The 17,853-nt window shown below is 45.1% G+C and overlaps 1 protein-coding gene across 1 annotated transcript; it reads right to left on the reverse strand.

The window, feature by feature from the left end:
* Positions 1 to 60: 60 nt before the first annotated feature.
* Positions 61 to 17,294, reverse strand: LOC119543301 (phytanoyl-CoA dioxygenase, peroxisomal-like). The gene is made up of 9 exons (XM_037848075.1): positions 17,156 to 17,294; positions 14,623 to 14,681; positions 10,512 to 10,622; positions 9,726 to 9,894; positions 6,719 to 6,800; positions 5,714 to 5,895; positions 4,113 to 4,262; positions 2,187 to 2,321; positions 61 to 386 (listed from the first exon to the last, which is right to left on the reverse strand). The coding sequence occupies exons 1-9, from the start codon at positions 17,228 to 17,230 to the stop codon at positions 333 to 335; spliced, it is 1,017 nt and encodes a 338-aa protein (XP_037704003.1). The 5' UTR covers positions 17,231 to 17,294; the 3' UTR covers positions 61 to 332.
* Between the last annotated feature and the right edge of the window lie 559 nt (positions 17,295 to 17,853).

Raw genomic sequence — 17,853 nt, forward strand, 5'->3', positions numbered from 1 at the left:
TTCGTTACCGCTTGGGTAAGGAGCTAATGGAACGGAAGAAACAGACTCAACACACTTAAGTTCTGCACCAGTCACCTTTTATTAGTTGTAACCCTAAGTCAGTTCCCTTTAAATCAATTATATCTCACTTTTACTATTTTTATGTCAGTCAAAGCCAAATCACTGAACAGCAAAATGAATTCATCGTTTGCAATTAAGTCCCTGCTACATGTTTTTTGGTTTTGTTAGCAAGCAAAAGAAAAGAATCACATCTTCTTATTAGGCAAACATTCTTCTTAGACAGCTTGTTTTCTCCTGGTTTCTTTTTAAAAGCGTTCCAGAAAAGGGCTACTTCAAAGGTTGATTCTTCTTCCTTTCACAAGCCGAGCTTGAAACCTCCAGATATCCTGAAAGTATAATACCAAACAGAATGAGGTTATGGAACACTTCCATGTGCTTATTCACCGGGGGGCACGATAGATTTCTAGAATCCACAAAACGGTAAAACAGGGGAAAGGTCTCCCTAAGAGTCATATTGGTTAGTGAATAGACTCCAATAGATTCACTTACCAACATCCAAAATAGCATTAGTTCAACTGAGTCGGATCTTCCTGAGTGGTGGGGCCTCTTCCTTTGCTTTCACAGGTGATGTGACCATCTGACAGGTTGGGTCCCACACAAACAGGTGAACACCCACTTTCCTGCTTTCCTTTATGCCACCTGCCTGGGCCATTCTGAGGGTTTAAGTCCCGTTAGACCGTAACAGGGAAAATTATTTTTGAGCCAAATGCTGGTGTGGTGGAAAGAATGATTCTGGAATTAGACCTGGCTCTGAGGTACGGCCCTACTAATTATGAAACTTTGCCCAACTTCTCGGACACTTCGTTTTCTCACCACTGAGATGGAGGTACATGCAATGCTTTTTGGTGAAGAAACTAAGAAAATAGATGTAAAAAGGATTTTGTACCATACAAAGAACTATATAAAGCATAAAAAAATAACTATATTGTTATTCTGAGTAAACGTGATAAACTATAACTTACAGACAAACTAACGTAAATATGGGAGGCAACTCATTTAGCACAAATCTTGACAAAACTCAAACATAATGAATGTACACATTTTTTCTCTACCTGAAAATTCATTATGTTGGTAGGAGGCCCCAGCTGACAAAAGTATGTTGGTTATGGAAGGCATTTCAATTACCAGATGAAGCGAGAAGAAACGCACAACGTTTCTGCAAATGTGAAATCAGAGCTGTATTTTCAGACACAGGATAAGGTCATGGGTCCTAGAAGGAGAAGGGTAAGGGGAGAGGCAAGATGCCTGAGCTGGGAGGTGTTTAGGGAGATGCCCCCATGGCAGGGCATGACGTGCCATCATGTGCCTCACCCTACAAAGTACAGAGAAGCTCAGGGTCATCACCACACGCCGTGTACTCTGGGTTCCAGCACCCCCACGGGAAAGACAAGTGTTCAAGACAATCTCAGATAAGTCAAAAGAAAGAGGGATCAGCGTCTTGGTTCAGAGGCTAAAATGTACACATTCTGCCAGCGAAGATGCTCATTTATTTGCCTCGCTTAATAATTTGTCTATGGATCATCAGCAGAACAGAATATGCCCTAGATAAAAATTATTTACAAGTGATATGCATTGATTGGCAAAGCAGATGAAATGATGCCTCCTCCCCCATGTAAACGTCAGCAATCTTCACCTCTGTTACATAGATCTGTCTTAGAAAGCTCCAGATGCAAACTTACTAAAACAAAAACTGGCTTGACATTTGCTTTCTGGGAAGTCTTACCAGATTCCCCAGTGCAGAAATACTCTATTCTATACACATCTCCTTCTGGGACTTCAGGTGGGCTTCTGGCTCCTCCGTTACCCCTCATCTTACTCTGGTTTCCGTTTATTTTCTAACCTGTCCCTTGTGGACCGGGATTTCCTGCACACCACAGGGCAGCCAGGGCCCTTTATAGGGACACAGGGTTCCCAAGTCCCCGCGATGGGGGTGGAAAACGCAAACCGAGATCTCACTGGCATGACTAGAGGGTCTCAGCCATACTTCTGGAATGAGCGGGAACCCCTGAACCCAAGGGAATAAGCACTTTAAACTTTCAAATGAGATTCAGTGTGAGAATTATTGAGCATCTGGAGAAAAGAAAAAAAAACTAAGATCTTTACCTTGTCATTTCATACAAACGTACCTGCAGGCTGGCGTGAGATTTAATCCCCAAATGTCGATCTGTGGCTGCCATAATTTCCTTCCCGATGTTTTCTTGGCTGGTGCCCCTCACGTCAATGTAGTGGCAACCGGCTCCGGCGAAGTGGCAGGAGATGGCCTGCGTGAAGGGAACCAGTTAATATCTGAGGCAGCATCTCGTTGATTCCGGCAGCCGAGCAAGGAGCCAACATTTGGTCTCTAAAATGGAAGCCTGTTCCGTTGATCCTAAATCAGTTTCTGGGTAGCCCAGCCCGAAAGCTCACAGACAAATGACAAGAGCTGGGATAATTACCTCCAAAAGGTATACACAGGGCAGGGAGAGTCATTATGTAGCTAAGACGTCTTTGATTTCTTTCGCATTTGATTTTTCTAATGAGTGAATTATCCCAAAGTCCTAAAAAGAAATGTGCACCACGGTAATCCCAATCTTCTTCATTGTAAAAGTTAGTCACCTGGTTCAATTTGCAACAGGAGGTTATTTCGGTGGCAACAGATTGTGCAAAATACTGAACAATATCTTGAGAAGGAAAATAACATACACTCTTCTCACCTCCTGAGGACATTTAAAGTCCAAACTGACACAAAGTACACACATTGTTTCCATCGAAGGTGGGTGGATCTAAACAGACCTAAGCCGCAATGCAGCACTGAGAACTCACCTTCCTACTCCCAGGTTTGCTATCTGAAAGTGCTCACACCTCCTCCTGGACTTTGTCCTTTGCCAAAAATCAAATTCCCAGAGCATTGTGAGTCACGAACTCCATATTCCACGAGAGTCTCAGTGCTTAGCCACTTTGAAGCTTGAGGCAAAAGGACAAATATGTACCTCTTTGTACAGGTTTTTATGTATTTTTTAAATAGTGATTATTTTTCCAGAACATTAAAATGGTGGAAAAAAATATTGAAAAATTGATAAATCAGTGACTTTAAACTTGGCATTGTTTTACGTCATTGCACCTGCCCCCACTTGCCCGACTCAGAGGTCGGATCCCATTTTTAATAAAAATGTTGGTATTTTGCACACTCTGCATTTTTTGCGTTAATTTTGATGTTGGTGGCACCCCGTTCTATTCGAGCTCCTCGCTTGCCTACCCCAGCCCCGTTCCTGGGGAGCCCAGAGGAAACATGAATGAACGGAAGATGAACCAGGGGACCCTCAGCCTCGGGGAGCCCCACAGATGAGCAGCAAGTGTGGGAAACCTGAGAGCCTCAGTGAGCCCCAAAGGATCCCACTGTTTCACATCAGCAATCACGGGGCTGTGTGAGCCCTCAATTCTGTCAGACTGCCTGAATTCAGGAGAGGCAAAAAAATCTGTGTATTTGTGAGGCATCTTGGCAATTTTTAAATGCAAGCAACAAAATCATTAAATCTAAAACACTCTGAGGCTAAGCAGTGAAGAAACACGGCTACATGTTAAATCTCATTTCTGGGCTGCTTTGATTTGGACCAATAATCCTTTTTCACAGAGGCAAAGGTATTATCATCTTTCTTCTTATAATGGTTCCTATGAGTTACGTGGATTCCAAATTTTATTGTTTCAGTATTTCAGCCACTGCTTTTGCCTTGAGCTACAGAAAAAGCAAGCTATTTTTCTGGAGCAATTCCATAAATGTTCATGATTCAGTTTAGCAATAGGATCCTGCTGATCCTACTGGTATTAGGATATTGCTTTAGGTAATCTGGATATTGCCTCGGTATCTTGATGTTAAGATATTATAATATGAGATTGGTAATAGGCTATTACTGATGAGACAAACAAGCATGGGGTAGGCAAAATTCTTTCCTGGTAAATGAAGTGGACTAACGGCCACTTGAGATAAAATTCACACATTTTTCACATTTTAATAAATCCTAAATTCAGTTTCCAATTCCATTCACTTCACAAGCCTCAGCAATGGTAATGCGTACCTTCCGGAACCCTTGGCTTTTGTTCCGGCCCGACCCATGGATGAGCAGCGGGTGGAAGAAGACGGTGTCCCCCTTCCCCATCATCAGGTGCACACGGGCGTTGTTTCTGTCATAGTCCTGTATCCCATGGTACATGGCATTAACACCTCCCTGCAACACACAGAAGCCAGGTCACCATTAGAGGAAGCACAATCCTTAAAAACTTTATCGTGACTCATCAGGGAAAACAAGAAATGAGGGTTCTCTAGTTCTTCCAGGAGAGAGATCTAAATTAGATCCTCTTTAAAAACATATACAAAAGCTTCCTGGACATCTGGTTTCAGAAAGCCACATGTTGACCTCAAAGTCGTTGATTCTTTGGGGCCAAATGAAAATTTTGGAATTTCCACCTACCCTTCCTCACTGAAATACAAGTGAAGCTGTCTCTCAGTTTTACATATTGTGGCTAATTAATAATTCCTTCTCAGCATGAGAGTTTCCTCACCTAGTCTTTCGTGCAAATCATGCTCCTGTGACTCAGTATATCTGTGAGACGCTAACCATTCTCCCAAAACAGGGGAGAGAAAATGCTCAAAACACACTGATGTCACATCCAGAGTAAAGAAAGATGAATAGTTAATTAAAACATTGGTTTTTGTACAACTCTTTCCAAAGCCAGTTATTGCTTTAAAGAAACTAAAGAAGAAATGATTAAAATTTACAAGCATTTGTTGTATGTGTGTGTGTGTGGCGGGGTGTATTCCCCCTCCTGAGTCTGACACATTCCTTTTAGGGAATCACACATCCGAACTGGATCCTCTGTTGGGATTTGAGCAGTGCCTCTCTCTCCTGGCCAGTCAACTGCACCTCCTACTGCTGCCACTTTGATCTGCGCATAGTATCAATGACATTGACATTGGACAGTCAAGGAGGCACTGGGCCTGGGCAACTGAGCCTGACTGTTCAATAGACAGAAGCTATTCCAGCTTCCTGGAAAATAAATTCCCCAGTTCCCCCAAATAAAGTGCAGAATCATTCGCCTAACAAGTAAGGTCCTCTCCGATCTGGTCCTAATGCATCTTTTCAGCCTCATCTCTGCTGCCACCCCCCAGAAGGGATCCCAGCCCTGGCCCACCCAGACATGAGCACCCCGGGGTCCTCCCCACTCCCCAGCCAGGCTGGGTCACCCCTGCCCCCACGGCCTCCCCACAGCCTTTGCTATGGGACCTCCTACCCGGCTACAAAACCAGCCCTCTGCAGAGCCTTCACCCATCCCCCTACTAGCAGGAGGGGATCCCTGCCCCTCCTTTATTCCAGAACCTTCCATGCGTGCAACCCACTCGGCACTCATCACTCTCATCTGTGTTGACATGTTTATGTCTCACCTCTGCCATGAGGCTTTACAATCCCGTATCCCAAACACCCCACACTGGATGGCTTTCATGGTTGTTGAAAGAACACAATGCTGATTATTTTATCTGGCGTCCTTGAACTTGCCCCAATCTTCATTCCAAATCGTGGTAAAGAAATTCCACGTCATTCATAAATCACTGTGTGTCCCCAACGCAACACAAAAACGGGAGGCGAGACTCTGCCCCAGCGGGGCCGTGGGGCGGGCCTACCTCCCAGGCGGGGTAGCCGTGCGGCTTCAGGGGCCCCTTGTGCGTGCCGGGGAGCACCACCAGGCAGCCGTTGCTGCGGTCGATGTGCTCCATGGCCGTCCACGCGCACACGATGTGGTTGCTGGGCCTGAAGGGGAAGTAGTGCAGGTCCTGGTGCAAGGGGTGGCGCGATGTCTTCTTGCCTGCAAGGGAACCTGCTGTTAAAAGATCCGGGGCCCGGAATTCTCATCCTCTTCCCGCCAAACCAGAACAGCGACCTAACAGGCAAACCCCGAGCAAATGATGCAACAGTCCAGGAACTTGGCCTGCCGCGGAATCCCCTGAACTCGGTCCCTAGGGGACACCTCGTCTCCCCAGTCCGCCATCCGGGGAGGGAGGCTCCGCAATTCCAAGCTGCGGGAACAGCACACAAACCTTGCCCAGCCGTCGGGAGGAAGGATAAGTAGAAAGAGACAAGGGACTCTCTAATGGTGTATTTATTAAGACCGGGACAGCAGAATTTTCCAAAATGTGAGCCGAAAGCACGCTTGGGAAGGCTGTTAAAATGTACATTCCCGGGTTCTACCTTCTGGATCAGTCTCAAGGATGATGAAGCTTTGGAGTCCACATTTTAGCAAAGACTAGAAGTTTTGACAACTATAGTAGTGTGCGATTTATAACAATAGTTTTATTTTGCTAGCAAGAAGGCCTTGGATCCGGAATGCAGAATTCACACTCTCCCAGGTAAGAATGACGGCCTTAGCTCGGAGGTGTTGTATAACAGGAGCCTAGAGGAACTGTTACATATATTTTAATGCATTTTGGGGGAGCCAACCATCTAAGAATTTAGCAACAACACTACAGATAACATCTTAGATGACCATTTAATGTCAATGGGGTTATAAACTATTTTAAGACAATCATCCAAAGCTTGACAGCCATGCACCTGGCTGAGGTTAGAACATCAGCCTTACATACTTTCAACAGTTTCTTCTCATCTCTCCCTAACAAATGAGAGCCCTTTACCTGAATCTGGAGGCTTGTTTATCAGCATGGCATGCATGGCCATAATATCGGGTCCAGTGAAGCACTCCACATATTTCAGAATCTAAGAGAAAAGGAAAAAAAAACTCAGGGGAAATCAGAAGCAAAGAGGAGGGAGGCACAGACAAAGCCCAGCGAGGGCTCAAATCCAGCTGGCAAATCACACCCTTGGAAATGGACCAGGCCAGATCTGGCCAAGGGAAATCATCCTAAATCTGGTAGGACTTTGACGGCACTCTCATTTAAACAGGTTTTGGGGAGTCAGCTGGAGACCTAACCTTTTTTTTTTTTTTTTCCTTCAAGAGATGATTTATCTCTGAGATACCAACTTTGAGGATGGGGTCTGCAGCCAAGGACACAGAGGGTTGCCCAGGGAGAAGCTGTTTCCTCCTTCCTCGTGCAGGCTTCTCGTAAAAGGTCCACAAAAGGATGCCATGCTCTCGGAGGCTGCCCGGACAGCCCAGGAGAAAGTGGAACTGTGGTCCTGTGCAAACTGCCAGCCAGGGGGTCACTCACACAACACATCTTTCCTGAGGTCTGTGAACCAGGCAGAGTGAAGGGAATGGGGAAGCAAGTCAACCAGAAAAGCTGGGCCCTGCCCTCTTGCAGTTTAGAGGCTGGTGGGAGGAATGATGTGAAACAAATGATGCCAGGGAAACCTGTGGTGGAGACCCGTGCTATGAAGGAGAATGCGGGTTAGTCACGGGCCTGGGGGCTGGGTGCTACCTCCCACGACTTAATCAGCCAAGCAAGAGGCAAGAAGCAGAGAGGATTCAACATCGAACACCTACTCGTTCCAGGGGCTTGGTCCTTCAGCCTCACAAGAGCCCCTTACCAGTACTGCCCCAGCAGGTGGAAACCTGAGGCCAGCAAGTTGCCCAAGTTAGCAAAGCCAGTCAAGTGAAAAAGAAGGTATTCAAAGTCGGACCTCCCCGACTCCAAAAAATGAGGCTCGTTCTAGAGCTTCCTGACTATGTGACAGGGTCTCTTGTGATAAGGAACGCTGGCCGTTTGCGTATGGAACTCGTAAAGTGTTACGAAAACTCTAGGAGTAGTGAGGCCCCATAAGTATGTTCTTTGGAAAAGCCCATCATTTTCTGGGATTCACCTAGACCAGCGTTTCCCAAAGCTTACCCATTCGAGAGCCATCTTCACAATCGGGGCCATACTCTGGATAGTTATTTCATCAGTGATTTCCCTTAGCCAACTCACTCACTCTTTTTACTTAGTCTTACCCTGATTACTAATATTCTTGAAGTTCTGGGTGTGTAGTGCTGGTGGGGTTTTTTCCCAAACTAAAATAAACACCTAAGTACTGAAACAACATGTACCTCCTAAAACCCTCGCATGCAGCACCAGATACACAGTCCACACATTAGAAATGTGGACATCACCAAGCTGCCCTTGAGTTCAAGCTTTTCATTCACGACCCACCGCAAACCTTCCACTTCCCCCCCCAGGACTTGAGGTGGGAAAGCATGGTGCTTCCTCACAGGGGTTACTTCCCTCTGGAAGGGACTGGACATCACAGGCAGCTGGCTCATCTGTACAACAGTGCTTCATCGAGTCAAATGTTCTACCTGGTTATCCTTTCTAATAAGTACCATATGTAAAGTCCTGTTCAAAACCACTCTAAAAAATGGTTAATAAACTATGGTACGTTTATACAATGGGTTGCTTAAAGAGTTGTTTAAAAGGAATGAAAGAGATCATGAATACTGATATGGAAAGATGTCTAAAATCCAGTGCAATGGAAAAAACAAAGTGATGATCGGTATGTTTCTGTGGAGGAGACAAATTATGCCTGCATATACATGAAATCTTTCTAGGTGACTACAAAAAGCTTAGCAGGTTCCAGGGCTGGGGTGGATGGAGACATCGTGTTTCACTTCATGCCCTTCTGTACAGGTTGAATTTTTCATAAATATGAATAATGTTTTTTTTTTTAATCTAATTGGAGTTGAAAAACAAATGCACGTCTCTATTGACCAGATTCATGAAGGAGAAAAACTACAAATAGATTGACAAAGATACAGCCTCAGCAACATCACCTCTGTAGAAATGCCTCTATTGAGATTTTGGGGAGCTTCTTTTGTTTAACACAGAATTCTCCATCTTTCTTAACTGTGAGGCAAGTGTTGGGGAAGTTTAGGACATACTTCTCCCAGCCCTCACCTATGCCCCAACTTGTCCCCTCTTGCTTGTTTGCATGGAGGTGTTTGGTATGTTTTCATTTGTGCTTGTCTGTGTGCAGGTGTTTGGTATGTTTCTATTTCACATGAGATTATAGGCAGCCCCAGTAGCTTTTAAATCCTTAGTCAGCCCCTGCTGCATGCCACAGCACAAAGGTTGTTCTTTGGCAAAGCCCTTCTGCCTGGAGTGCATAAAAGCTCAGCACTCAGGCAGTGCAGGGGTCCCTCATCTCCAAGGTGAAGTGAGGTGTGCAGAGCTGCCATCCACTGACCCTGATCTGAGGAGTTGGCCTTCCCAGGGGACCAGCCAAGGTGTAATCTTTTCCCCTGCTTTTTTGGATCCTTTGTGCTGTGCAAACAATAAAGCAGTCATTTGTTGCAAGCCTGTGTTGTGCCCAAGCCTGTGTTCCCATGACGCACCATATAGCAACTCACTCCATGCAGGGTTTCTCAACCTTGGCATTACTGATACTGTGGACTGGATAATTCTTCATTGCTGATGGCGGGGAGTAGGTGGCTGACCTGTGCACTGTAGGAGGTTTTGCAGCACCTCTGACCTTGATGCAGTAAATGCAAGTAGCACCCCCAATGGTGACAGCTAAAAATGTCTCCAGATGTCAAATGTCCCCTGCAGAGTGTGTGTGTGTGTGTGTGTGTGTGTGTGGAATTGCCCTTGGTTGAGAACCAGCGCTCTAGGGCCATGTGCAGAAAGGGTTTAGAGCAAAATCAGCAGGTTTTAGAGGCAGGCAGACTTGGTTATTAACTTAAGGAGAAATAAACACAGGAAGTTCTTTAACCTCAGGGAGAGAGCAGTATCTGAAGAGCTCCTCATCTTCCTGGAAATTCTGGACTTTTGAAACCACTTCTTCACTTGGAATATATTCTGATTTTGCAATGGTCACATCTCTCATGATCATTAATCCTATTGGCTCCACCTCCTTTCTGCAGATTTTCTCAAATTCATTCCTAGAAGATTAAATTGGAACATATCATCTGCTTGCTCCAAGCACCTGCCTGGCCCTGCTCTGTGGAAGGATCCACGGACTTCGGGGGCTGTTTCCATCTGGGTAGAATTACATCAGATACAAGGGAATGGGATGTGGCCAACTTTGAAGTCTGGCCTCCTACCCGTCAGGCCGGAACCCACTGCCCAGAATTAAAATACCCCTTAGTGTGGGGCACCAGGGGGAGCATCTGTGACTTGGCTGTAGCATAGTACCAATACCAAACGCTTTCTCTAACCTTACCACGTGCCTCCCCATGTCCTCATCTGAGATCACTACGTATGTTACCTCATTCAGTCTTGACAATGATGCTGGGAGGTAAGTCCTATTCTATCCCCATCTTATAGATGAGGAAACAGAGGCAGGGAGCACTTAAACCACTTGCCCGGGGCCCACAGGGCTAAGTGGTCGAGCTAAGATTAAAACCAGGCAGTCTGGCTCCAAGCCCACGGTCTAACCATTCCCAACAAACGAAATCCTTCTATAAAAACCTGAACACACACAAGCGAATCTAACTCGCTTTCCCATTACATACACTTACTACATACTTTTGTAAAATAGCTCATCGTGTTACTGTACCTAAAGCGTTGAATGTCAGCATCGGACACCAGATTTTTAATGATAAGAAACCCATTTTCTTCATAAAACTGTCTCTGTTCCAGGGTTAGAACATTGTTATCCAGAGTATATCTAAGAGAGAAAAAAAAAAAAGGCTAAATAATTCCAATTAGAAAATTCCAGCTTAACAATGTGTATTATGAACGTGTGAAATGTTGAAAGTCTTCATCTCAGAGCTTCTAAGACTTTGAGGAAAGAATCTGAAAAACTGAAAAGAACTCTGTGCTCAAAGCATTAACTATGATCACCAAAAAGATGTGCATTAGTGGCAGAACTAACTATATTAGTTAATTAACTAATAATGACTATATTATATTATATCCATTCAGTGGAATATGACTCAGGCATTAAAAATGAAGCACATAGTAGGTGGGGCAAGATGGTGGCATAGAGAGTTGTAGAATTCAGTTAGTCCCCTGGAGCAACTAATAAACAATGAGGAACAACTAGTAAATAATCTGGAACAACTGCTGGGGGACAACCGTGACTGTCCACATGTCATACACCCTCCTGGATTCAGTGGAATGGCTGAGATCACAGCATAAAGTCTGCATGTAAAAACTGCAGATCATCCTGAGAGCTCTCTCCCCCCATGGCAGGCCAAGCTGCAGGACCTTGCTGTGGGAGAAAGCAGCATTCCCAGATTGAGCAAATACAGCTCAGCCCAGCTCCAATTGGGCTTTAATTAACAAATGTGGACTGCTGAATACAAGCTACAAACATAGACAAACCCTTAAGCAGCAAAGCACCCTGAGCTCTCTCCCAGTGGAGAGGAGGTGGGCTGACGAGGGAAAATTTTTTAATTAAAAAATAAGGAAAAATTTAGAGGCTTTTAGAGACAATCTTAAAGAGCCAGAAAACGCCTGTGCTCTGGGAAAGAGGGCCCAGAAGATCAGGTGCTTTCTCGGACCCATGAGCAAAACTGGGGGGCCATGGACTAGCTCTGAAAAGGGGCTTTCCCTTTTCTCTCTCTCATCCTGAGTGGTTCAGTGGAAAAAGCCTCATCCATTTTCAGTTCACAGTGCTCTGACCCAGACAGGGGTGGAGTTATCAGAGTCAGAGAGAAAAAGGCATAATTCAAATGCAGAAGATCGTTCCCTACGTGGTGTATCTTCCCTAAGAGAATGGAGGTGGGGCCCAGCTCTAGTGCCAGCCTTCCCTTCAGAACTCAGACCGCAGTGCCTGGGGGAAAACAGTCAAAACAGAAACAACCTAAGCTGAGAATTAAAGGGGCCACACCTCCTAACACCAGTGGGGAGTGGCAGGCTGACAGGCGTCACCTTCTGGCTAGGTTAGGAAAATCACTGAGGCTAGAGGCCTCACAGGAAAGTCTGTGAATCTTCTATGACACACCCTCAGGAAAACCTGAAACTGAATATAACCCCATTCTGAGACCACAACCTATTCTGTGCTGGGGAAATCTGATTGGGGTAACCAAGGAAACCAGATGCCTACACACCAGAAAACTACAACATACACTAGGAAAAATGAAGATATTGCCCAGTCAAAGTAAAAAACTTACACCTCAGTTAAGATACAGTTGAGATATTGTTTCACTTTAATGAAAAACTCAAAGATTTTCAAAGAAATATGCTAAATCAATTCAAATACCAAATCAACAAGTTCAGGGAAGATATGGTAAAGAGATAAAGGATATAAAGAAAACACTGGGTGAACAATGTTGAAATCAAATGTTTGAAAAAACAAGTGGTAGAATTTATGGTAATGAAAGGCACAACATAAGAGATGAAAACCACAATGGAGACATACAACAGCACATTTCAAGGGGCAGAAGAAAACACTCAGGAACTGGAGAACAGGACACCTGAAATCCTACACACAAAAGAACAGAGAGGGAAAAGAATAAAAAAAATATGAGCAACATCTCAGGGAACTGAATAACAACAAGAAATGCAGGAATGTACGTGTCATAGGTGTCCCTGAAGAAGAAGAGAAGGGAAAAGGGGCAGAAGCAAAAATAGAGGGAGTAATCAATGAAAATTTCCCATCTCTTATGAAAGAAATAAAATTACAGATCCAAGAAGCACAGTGTACCTCAAACAGAATAGATCTGAATAGACCTATGCCAAGACACTTAATAATTCGATTATCAAACATCAAAGACAAAGAGTGCATCCTGAAAGCAGCAAGAGAAAAGCAATGTATCACATACAGAGGAAGCTTGATAAGACTATGTGTGGATTTCTCAGTAGAAACCATAGACGCAAGAAGGGTATGGTGTGATATATTGAAGATATTAAAAGAGAAAAACCACCAAGAATCCTATATCCAGCAAAACTGTCCTTCAAATATAGGGGAGAGTTTAAAATATCCTCTGACCAATAGACAATGAGAGAGTTTGTGAACAAGATACCTGCTCTACCTGAAATACTAAAGGGAGCACTACAGACACATAGGAAAAGACAGGAGTGAGAGGTCTGGAACACAATTTTGGGTGATGGTAGCACAATAATGTAAGTACACGGAACAAAGATGACTGTGATTATGGTTGAAAGAGAAAGGTTAGGAGCATGTGGGACACCAGAAGGAAAGAGGAAAGATAAAGATTGGGACTGTAGAACTCAGTGAAACCTAGAGTGCTCAACAATTGTGATAAAATGTACAAATATATTTTTATGTGAGGGAGAACAAATGAATGTCAACCTTGCAAGGTGTTAAAAATGGGGTTGTATTGGCGAAAAAATAAATCAATGCAAACTAGAGACTATAGTTAACAGAAACATTGCATTATGCTTCCTTTAATGTAACAAAGGCAATATACCAAAGCTAAATGCCTATAATGGGGACATAAGGGAGTGGTATAGGACTCTTGGCATTGGTGATGTTCTCTGACTCTTTTATTGTACTTCAGTTTAATTCTATGTTTCCTTTTGTTGCAAAAAATAAATCCAATGAGTACCATATTTTTAGTTTAAGTAATTATGACTATTTAGTCCCTTTCATGCACAACATAAACATAACCATGCTCTACTATCTTGTAAGTATTAATCTTATGCAAATCTAAGCATGATCACTCTTTGCTCTGTTTTATGGCTGTTTAAAATCTCTATGATTTAGCTAACATGCCTCGTTCCTGCCACCAACCACATTCATAGCATTTTATCATACAAATGGTGGACCAAGAATATACTTCTTGTTTACAAAGAAAACATTTTTACATAACATCTAATAAAGGAAGGAGGCTTAGTAAAAATAAAAAAATAAAGCACATAGATTAACATAGACAATGCTTTTTGTAATACAGTAGGATTACAATGATATAAAATGAATCCAGTATTTGTAGATAAATGACTGCAAAGAGATAGACCCAAATTTTTAAACAGTGATAGCCTATCAACAATGGAATGATGAGTGGTTTTTAAAAATTCCTTCTATTTCCCTGATTTTTTAAAATTTTCTATAATATGGTTTGGTTTCTAATGGAAACGGATCCAATAAAATTTATTTATTTTTATTTTATTTTTCATTTTTTTGTGATAACATACACACAACAAAAAATTTCCCCATGTTATCCTCTTATCTGTGTACAATCCCATGATATTACTGATATACTTTATTTCTAAAACTGCTTAGTTGATGCATTCTCAGAAGTAATCAAAGTAACAAAACCCAAATAAGTGTACAACAGACCCCAAAACTCAAATCTCCCCAATCCATTCCTTTAGATTTGAATTGTGGCTCTATGAGAATATTCTGTGGAGATCAACATCTTCCCCTTAAAGGTAAGTTAAGATCAAAGTCACTAGCTAATATGTCCATATAACCTAGCCACAAATTAATTTAAAATGTGACAGGATATTCCTGACTTTTAAAAATCAGAGTATTACTTTTTGGTATTTTTACCGGTTTAATAATACGAATAGAAAATTAACCTCTGGATCTTCAAAACTATCCAGGATAGTGCTAATTAGAACAAGTCCTGGAAACTGAGGACTTGTATTTGAATTCTAATCAGGCAATAGATTCTTTTGCATTTTCTGTCCTAGCTATCACCAGAAAAACTCTTATGTACATAGAACAGATAAAAGTGAAAAAAATTGTATCTACTTACTGGAATTGTTGAGGATGGACACGGGCAGGGGAAAGAGCCCCTGAAGTGGGGTGAGCTACCTGGTAAATGAATTAAGGTGAATAGAGGGAAATTTAGGAGCCAGCCTTTTCGAGAAGGAGCAGCGAGCCCTGGACTGGCTCACATGGCGAAGGACGGTTCTAGACACCCGTCAGCCAGAGTGGTTCACACGCCACCGCTGACATGGGGGCTGCAGTGTCAGGACCTCTTCCTGGTATCCCTTCGTTTCATTTTCCCAATACCCTGAGGAGGCAGTAGGAGGGACGGGAGCTCTTTATGGTCCAGTGAACAGCTCAGTCAAGGTCACCCAGCACAAAACAGCCACGCTGGGGTTTGATAACCTGTCTTTCTTTCATCGCCTAAGTCCTTTTTATTCCAAATGACCGTTCCTCCCCCTAAACTGCTTCCCAAATAAAAATTCAAGTGCTCATCCCCAGAAGTCTGCAGAAAGCTGTGCTACTCAAAAGAGGTGTTAAATTTAATGCAGGCACAGTCTCAAACATTAGAAACACTTTGGCTAGTCATTTTAAAATGGTCTATAAAATAAACAAGGACTACCAGAAATTATCTGGGATCATTTTAAATTTCCCAAGGAACTAGAACTTCTTTCTATAAACTCTCTTTTCTATTCAGAAACCATAGATTATTGACAACACATCTTCTTAGGTTTTTTTCCCCCGTGATTGTTTCTTTGGCTTCAAGAGTTGCTTTTGGAATGTCACTGCTCATCTGTGTGCTTTGGGTTTCATAAATGATATCCTTACATAAGCTGGTGACCCAATCATCAAAGAGAGAGGTGGCCAGGAGTCAGAATCAGGGCTGCTGAGTTGTTTTCCCCAAGGCACAAAGGCTAAAGGCCCTAAGACAACTATTTTGAGCAAAACGTAGCTGCCAGGACAGCCAAGAATTCTGCCTTCCAGTCTGACATTTTTTCGCCTCTCTACCACTCCTGCATTCTGTTTTAAACTTCAAAAACGATTATTCCTTATCCCATAACCCACTTTCTTTCAACACAGATGACACTGGGTAGAAAGGATGCCACCGAATTCTCTATAGTTTACCTAAAACCCCACATCCAGTGAGAGCTGGGCCTGACCTAATAGGGAAGCCACTGGGCACATCTGGCTACTTAGATTTAAATGAAATAAATCAAATAAAATTTAAAAATTTCCAGCCACCTTGGCCACATTTCAAGTGCTCAAATCTACATCTGGCTGGTGGCTGCCGTGCTGGACAGGGAATGAACCGAACGATTCCATCAGCTCAGGAAGTTGTGTTGGACAGTGATGCTGTGAGAAATATGGGTGAAAATCCTAAGCTCTAACCTCAGCCCTACCACAGAACCCAGCAGGTTCAGAGCATGCTCTCTTACAAGGCAGGAAGGTGCTGGGCAGGAAAGCCTCAATTCTAGTCCTCGGGTATTGTCAGGGGTGCTCAAAATTTATCCTGCATCAGAATCACCAAGTTAGACTGCAGACTGCTGGTCCTCTCTCCGAGAGGTTCTGATTCAGCTGGTCCGAGGTGAGACCTAAGTTCCTGAGTGATGTTGACAGGTGCAACCATGGAACCCCACTTTGACAATCACTGCTCCAGTTAAACCCTCTTGGTTCAGACTCTCCCGGCCTCAGTTCCTCAGTTTTCTCATGAGATTACATAATCAACTGGGTTCCCCTATCATTCTATGATCAAAATTTCACATTACAGTAGTTACAATATATTACTGCCTCCAAAGGCAGCACAGAGCAGTGATGAAAATAAAGAAATGGCTGCTCTCAGTCTTTAGGAGAGATGTCAGGATCCAAATATACAACAGTACAATAAAAGCTAATCAGGTGCCTGAAGGGAAAAAAAATAAAATCAACCCAGCCAGAGATTCCACAGAGCTCCTAAAAGTATGTCCTGAATGGAAACACTGAATCTGAGCTGGCCAGGAGAGTTCTCTAACACAAAGTGACTTTTTGCATCCTGTAGTGACATGTTTTGGGACCAGCACCATCTGCAACATCACAACTCTCCCGGGACGCACCGGATACCAACCACAAGGTCCATCCCGCCCCAAGTCCTTTTCCAGAAAGCTGACTGCAGTCCCCTGGGATTCGCGGGCACTCGAGCCCAGCAGCAGCTTAGGGCGCCGCCCGGTGACGGCTCCTGGAGAGGCCTCGCGCCCGCTCCTGGGGGAAGGGGGCCCGGGCGTGGCTCCAGGCGGTCCCGGCCAATCCCCCAAGGGCCGCTGTCGCCTTCGCCCTCTGCGAGGCGCCGGGCAGTCCTCACAGGGCGGCCGTGCAGGGGCCTTTCTGGAGCCAAGGGCAGAGGAGATTAGGCCGAGAGCAGGTGCCCTAACCACCTCCCCCTCGCCCTCCTTACGAAAGCGGGGACCCGAGTGGCCAGAGCAGGGGCAGCCGGCCATGCCGTGCGCTCTAAGGGCCACCATCCCGGCCAGGCCACCAGGGCCCCGCCCCGCGCGGAGCCCCAGAGCGCTCGCCCTGCGCCCCTCCAGCAAGCCCCGGAAGGATACCGCGGCCCCGGGCGCGGGCAGGCCCAGGTGCCCGAGCACGGTGCGCAGGCGGACGGCGGCGCGGGCCTCGGCCATGGCAGCGCAGGGACAAGGCTAGAGGCCAGCGGCCACGACCCTTAAGGTCCCGGGCGCCCCGCCTCCAGGGCGGGCGGGGTGGATACGAGGGGGCGGGAGGGGCGGGAGGGGCGGAGCGAGGGGTGGGTTGGGACGCAGGGCTGGGTCGGGCGGGGCGCGGGGCGCGGGGCGCAGGCACTCCGGGAAGCGGCGCCTGGCCCCGAAGGCCCCTCCTGGCGGTGCACAGAGACGCCCCTCGCCCCCGACGGGGCGGGCAGTCCGAGGCGCATCGCTCGCCTTTCCCTCCCCGCACTCGGGTGGTTTAGAAGCTCAGGTATCCTCCCTGCCACGCTGAGAAGGGAGCTGGGGTTTGGGGGGCCAACTCCCCCAGCGCGAAACGGCTGATTTGGGGTTTGGCTCCCACCCTTTCCTTCAGCACCTAAGTCCTTTTCATTCCACATGGCCGGGCCTTCCCTAATGTGCTTCCCGCATAAAACACACGTACCCATCCCCGGAAGTCTGGAGAAAGCTGTGCTGTTCAAAAGAGGTGTTCATTTTGCGGGAGTCCACTCCCAAACGTTAGAAACAGCTTGGCTGGTCATTTTTAAAAGTCTGCAAAATAAACAGTGACGCCTGGAAAACCA

The sequence above is a fragment of the Choloepus didactylus genome, chromosome 8 (genome assembly GCF_015220235.1).
Source record: "Choloepus didactylus isolate mChoDid1 chromosome 8, mChoDid1.pri, whole genome shotgun sequence".
Lineage (NCBI taxonomy): Eukaryota > Metazoa > Chordata > Mammalia > Pilosa > Megalonychidae > Choloepus > Choloepus didactylus.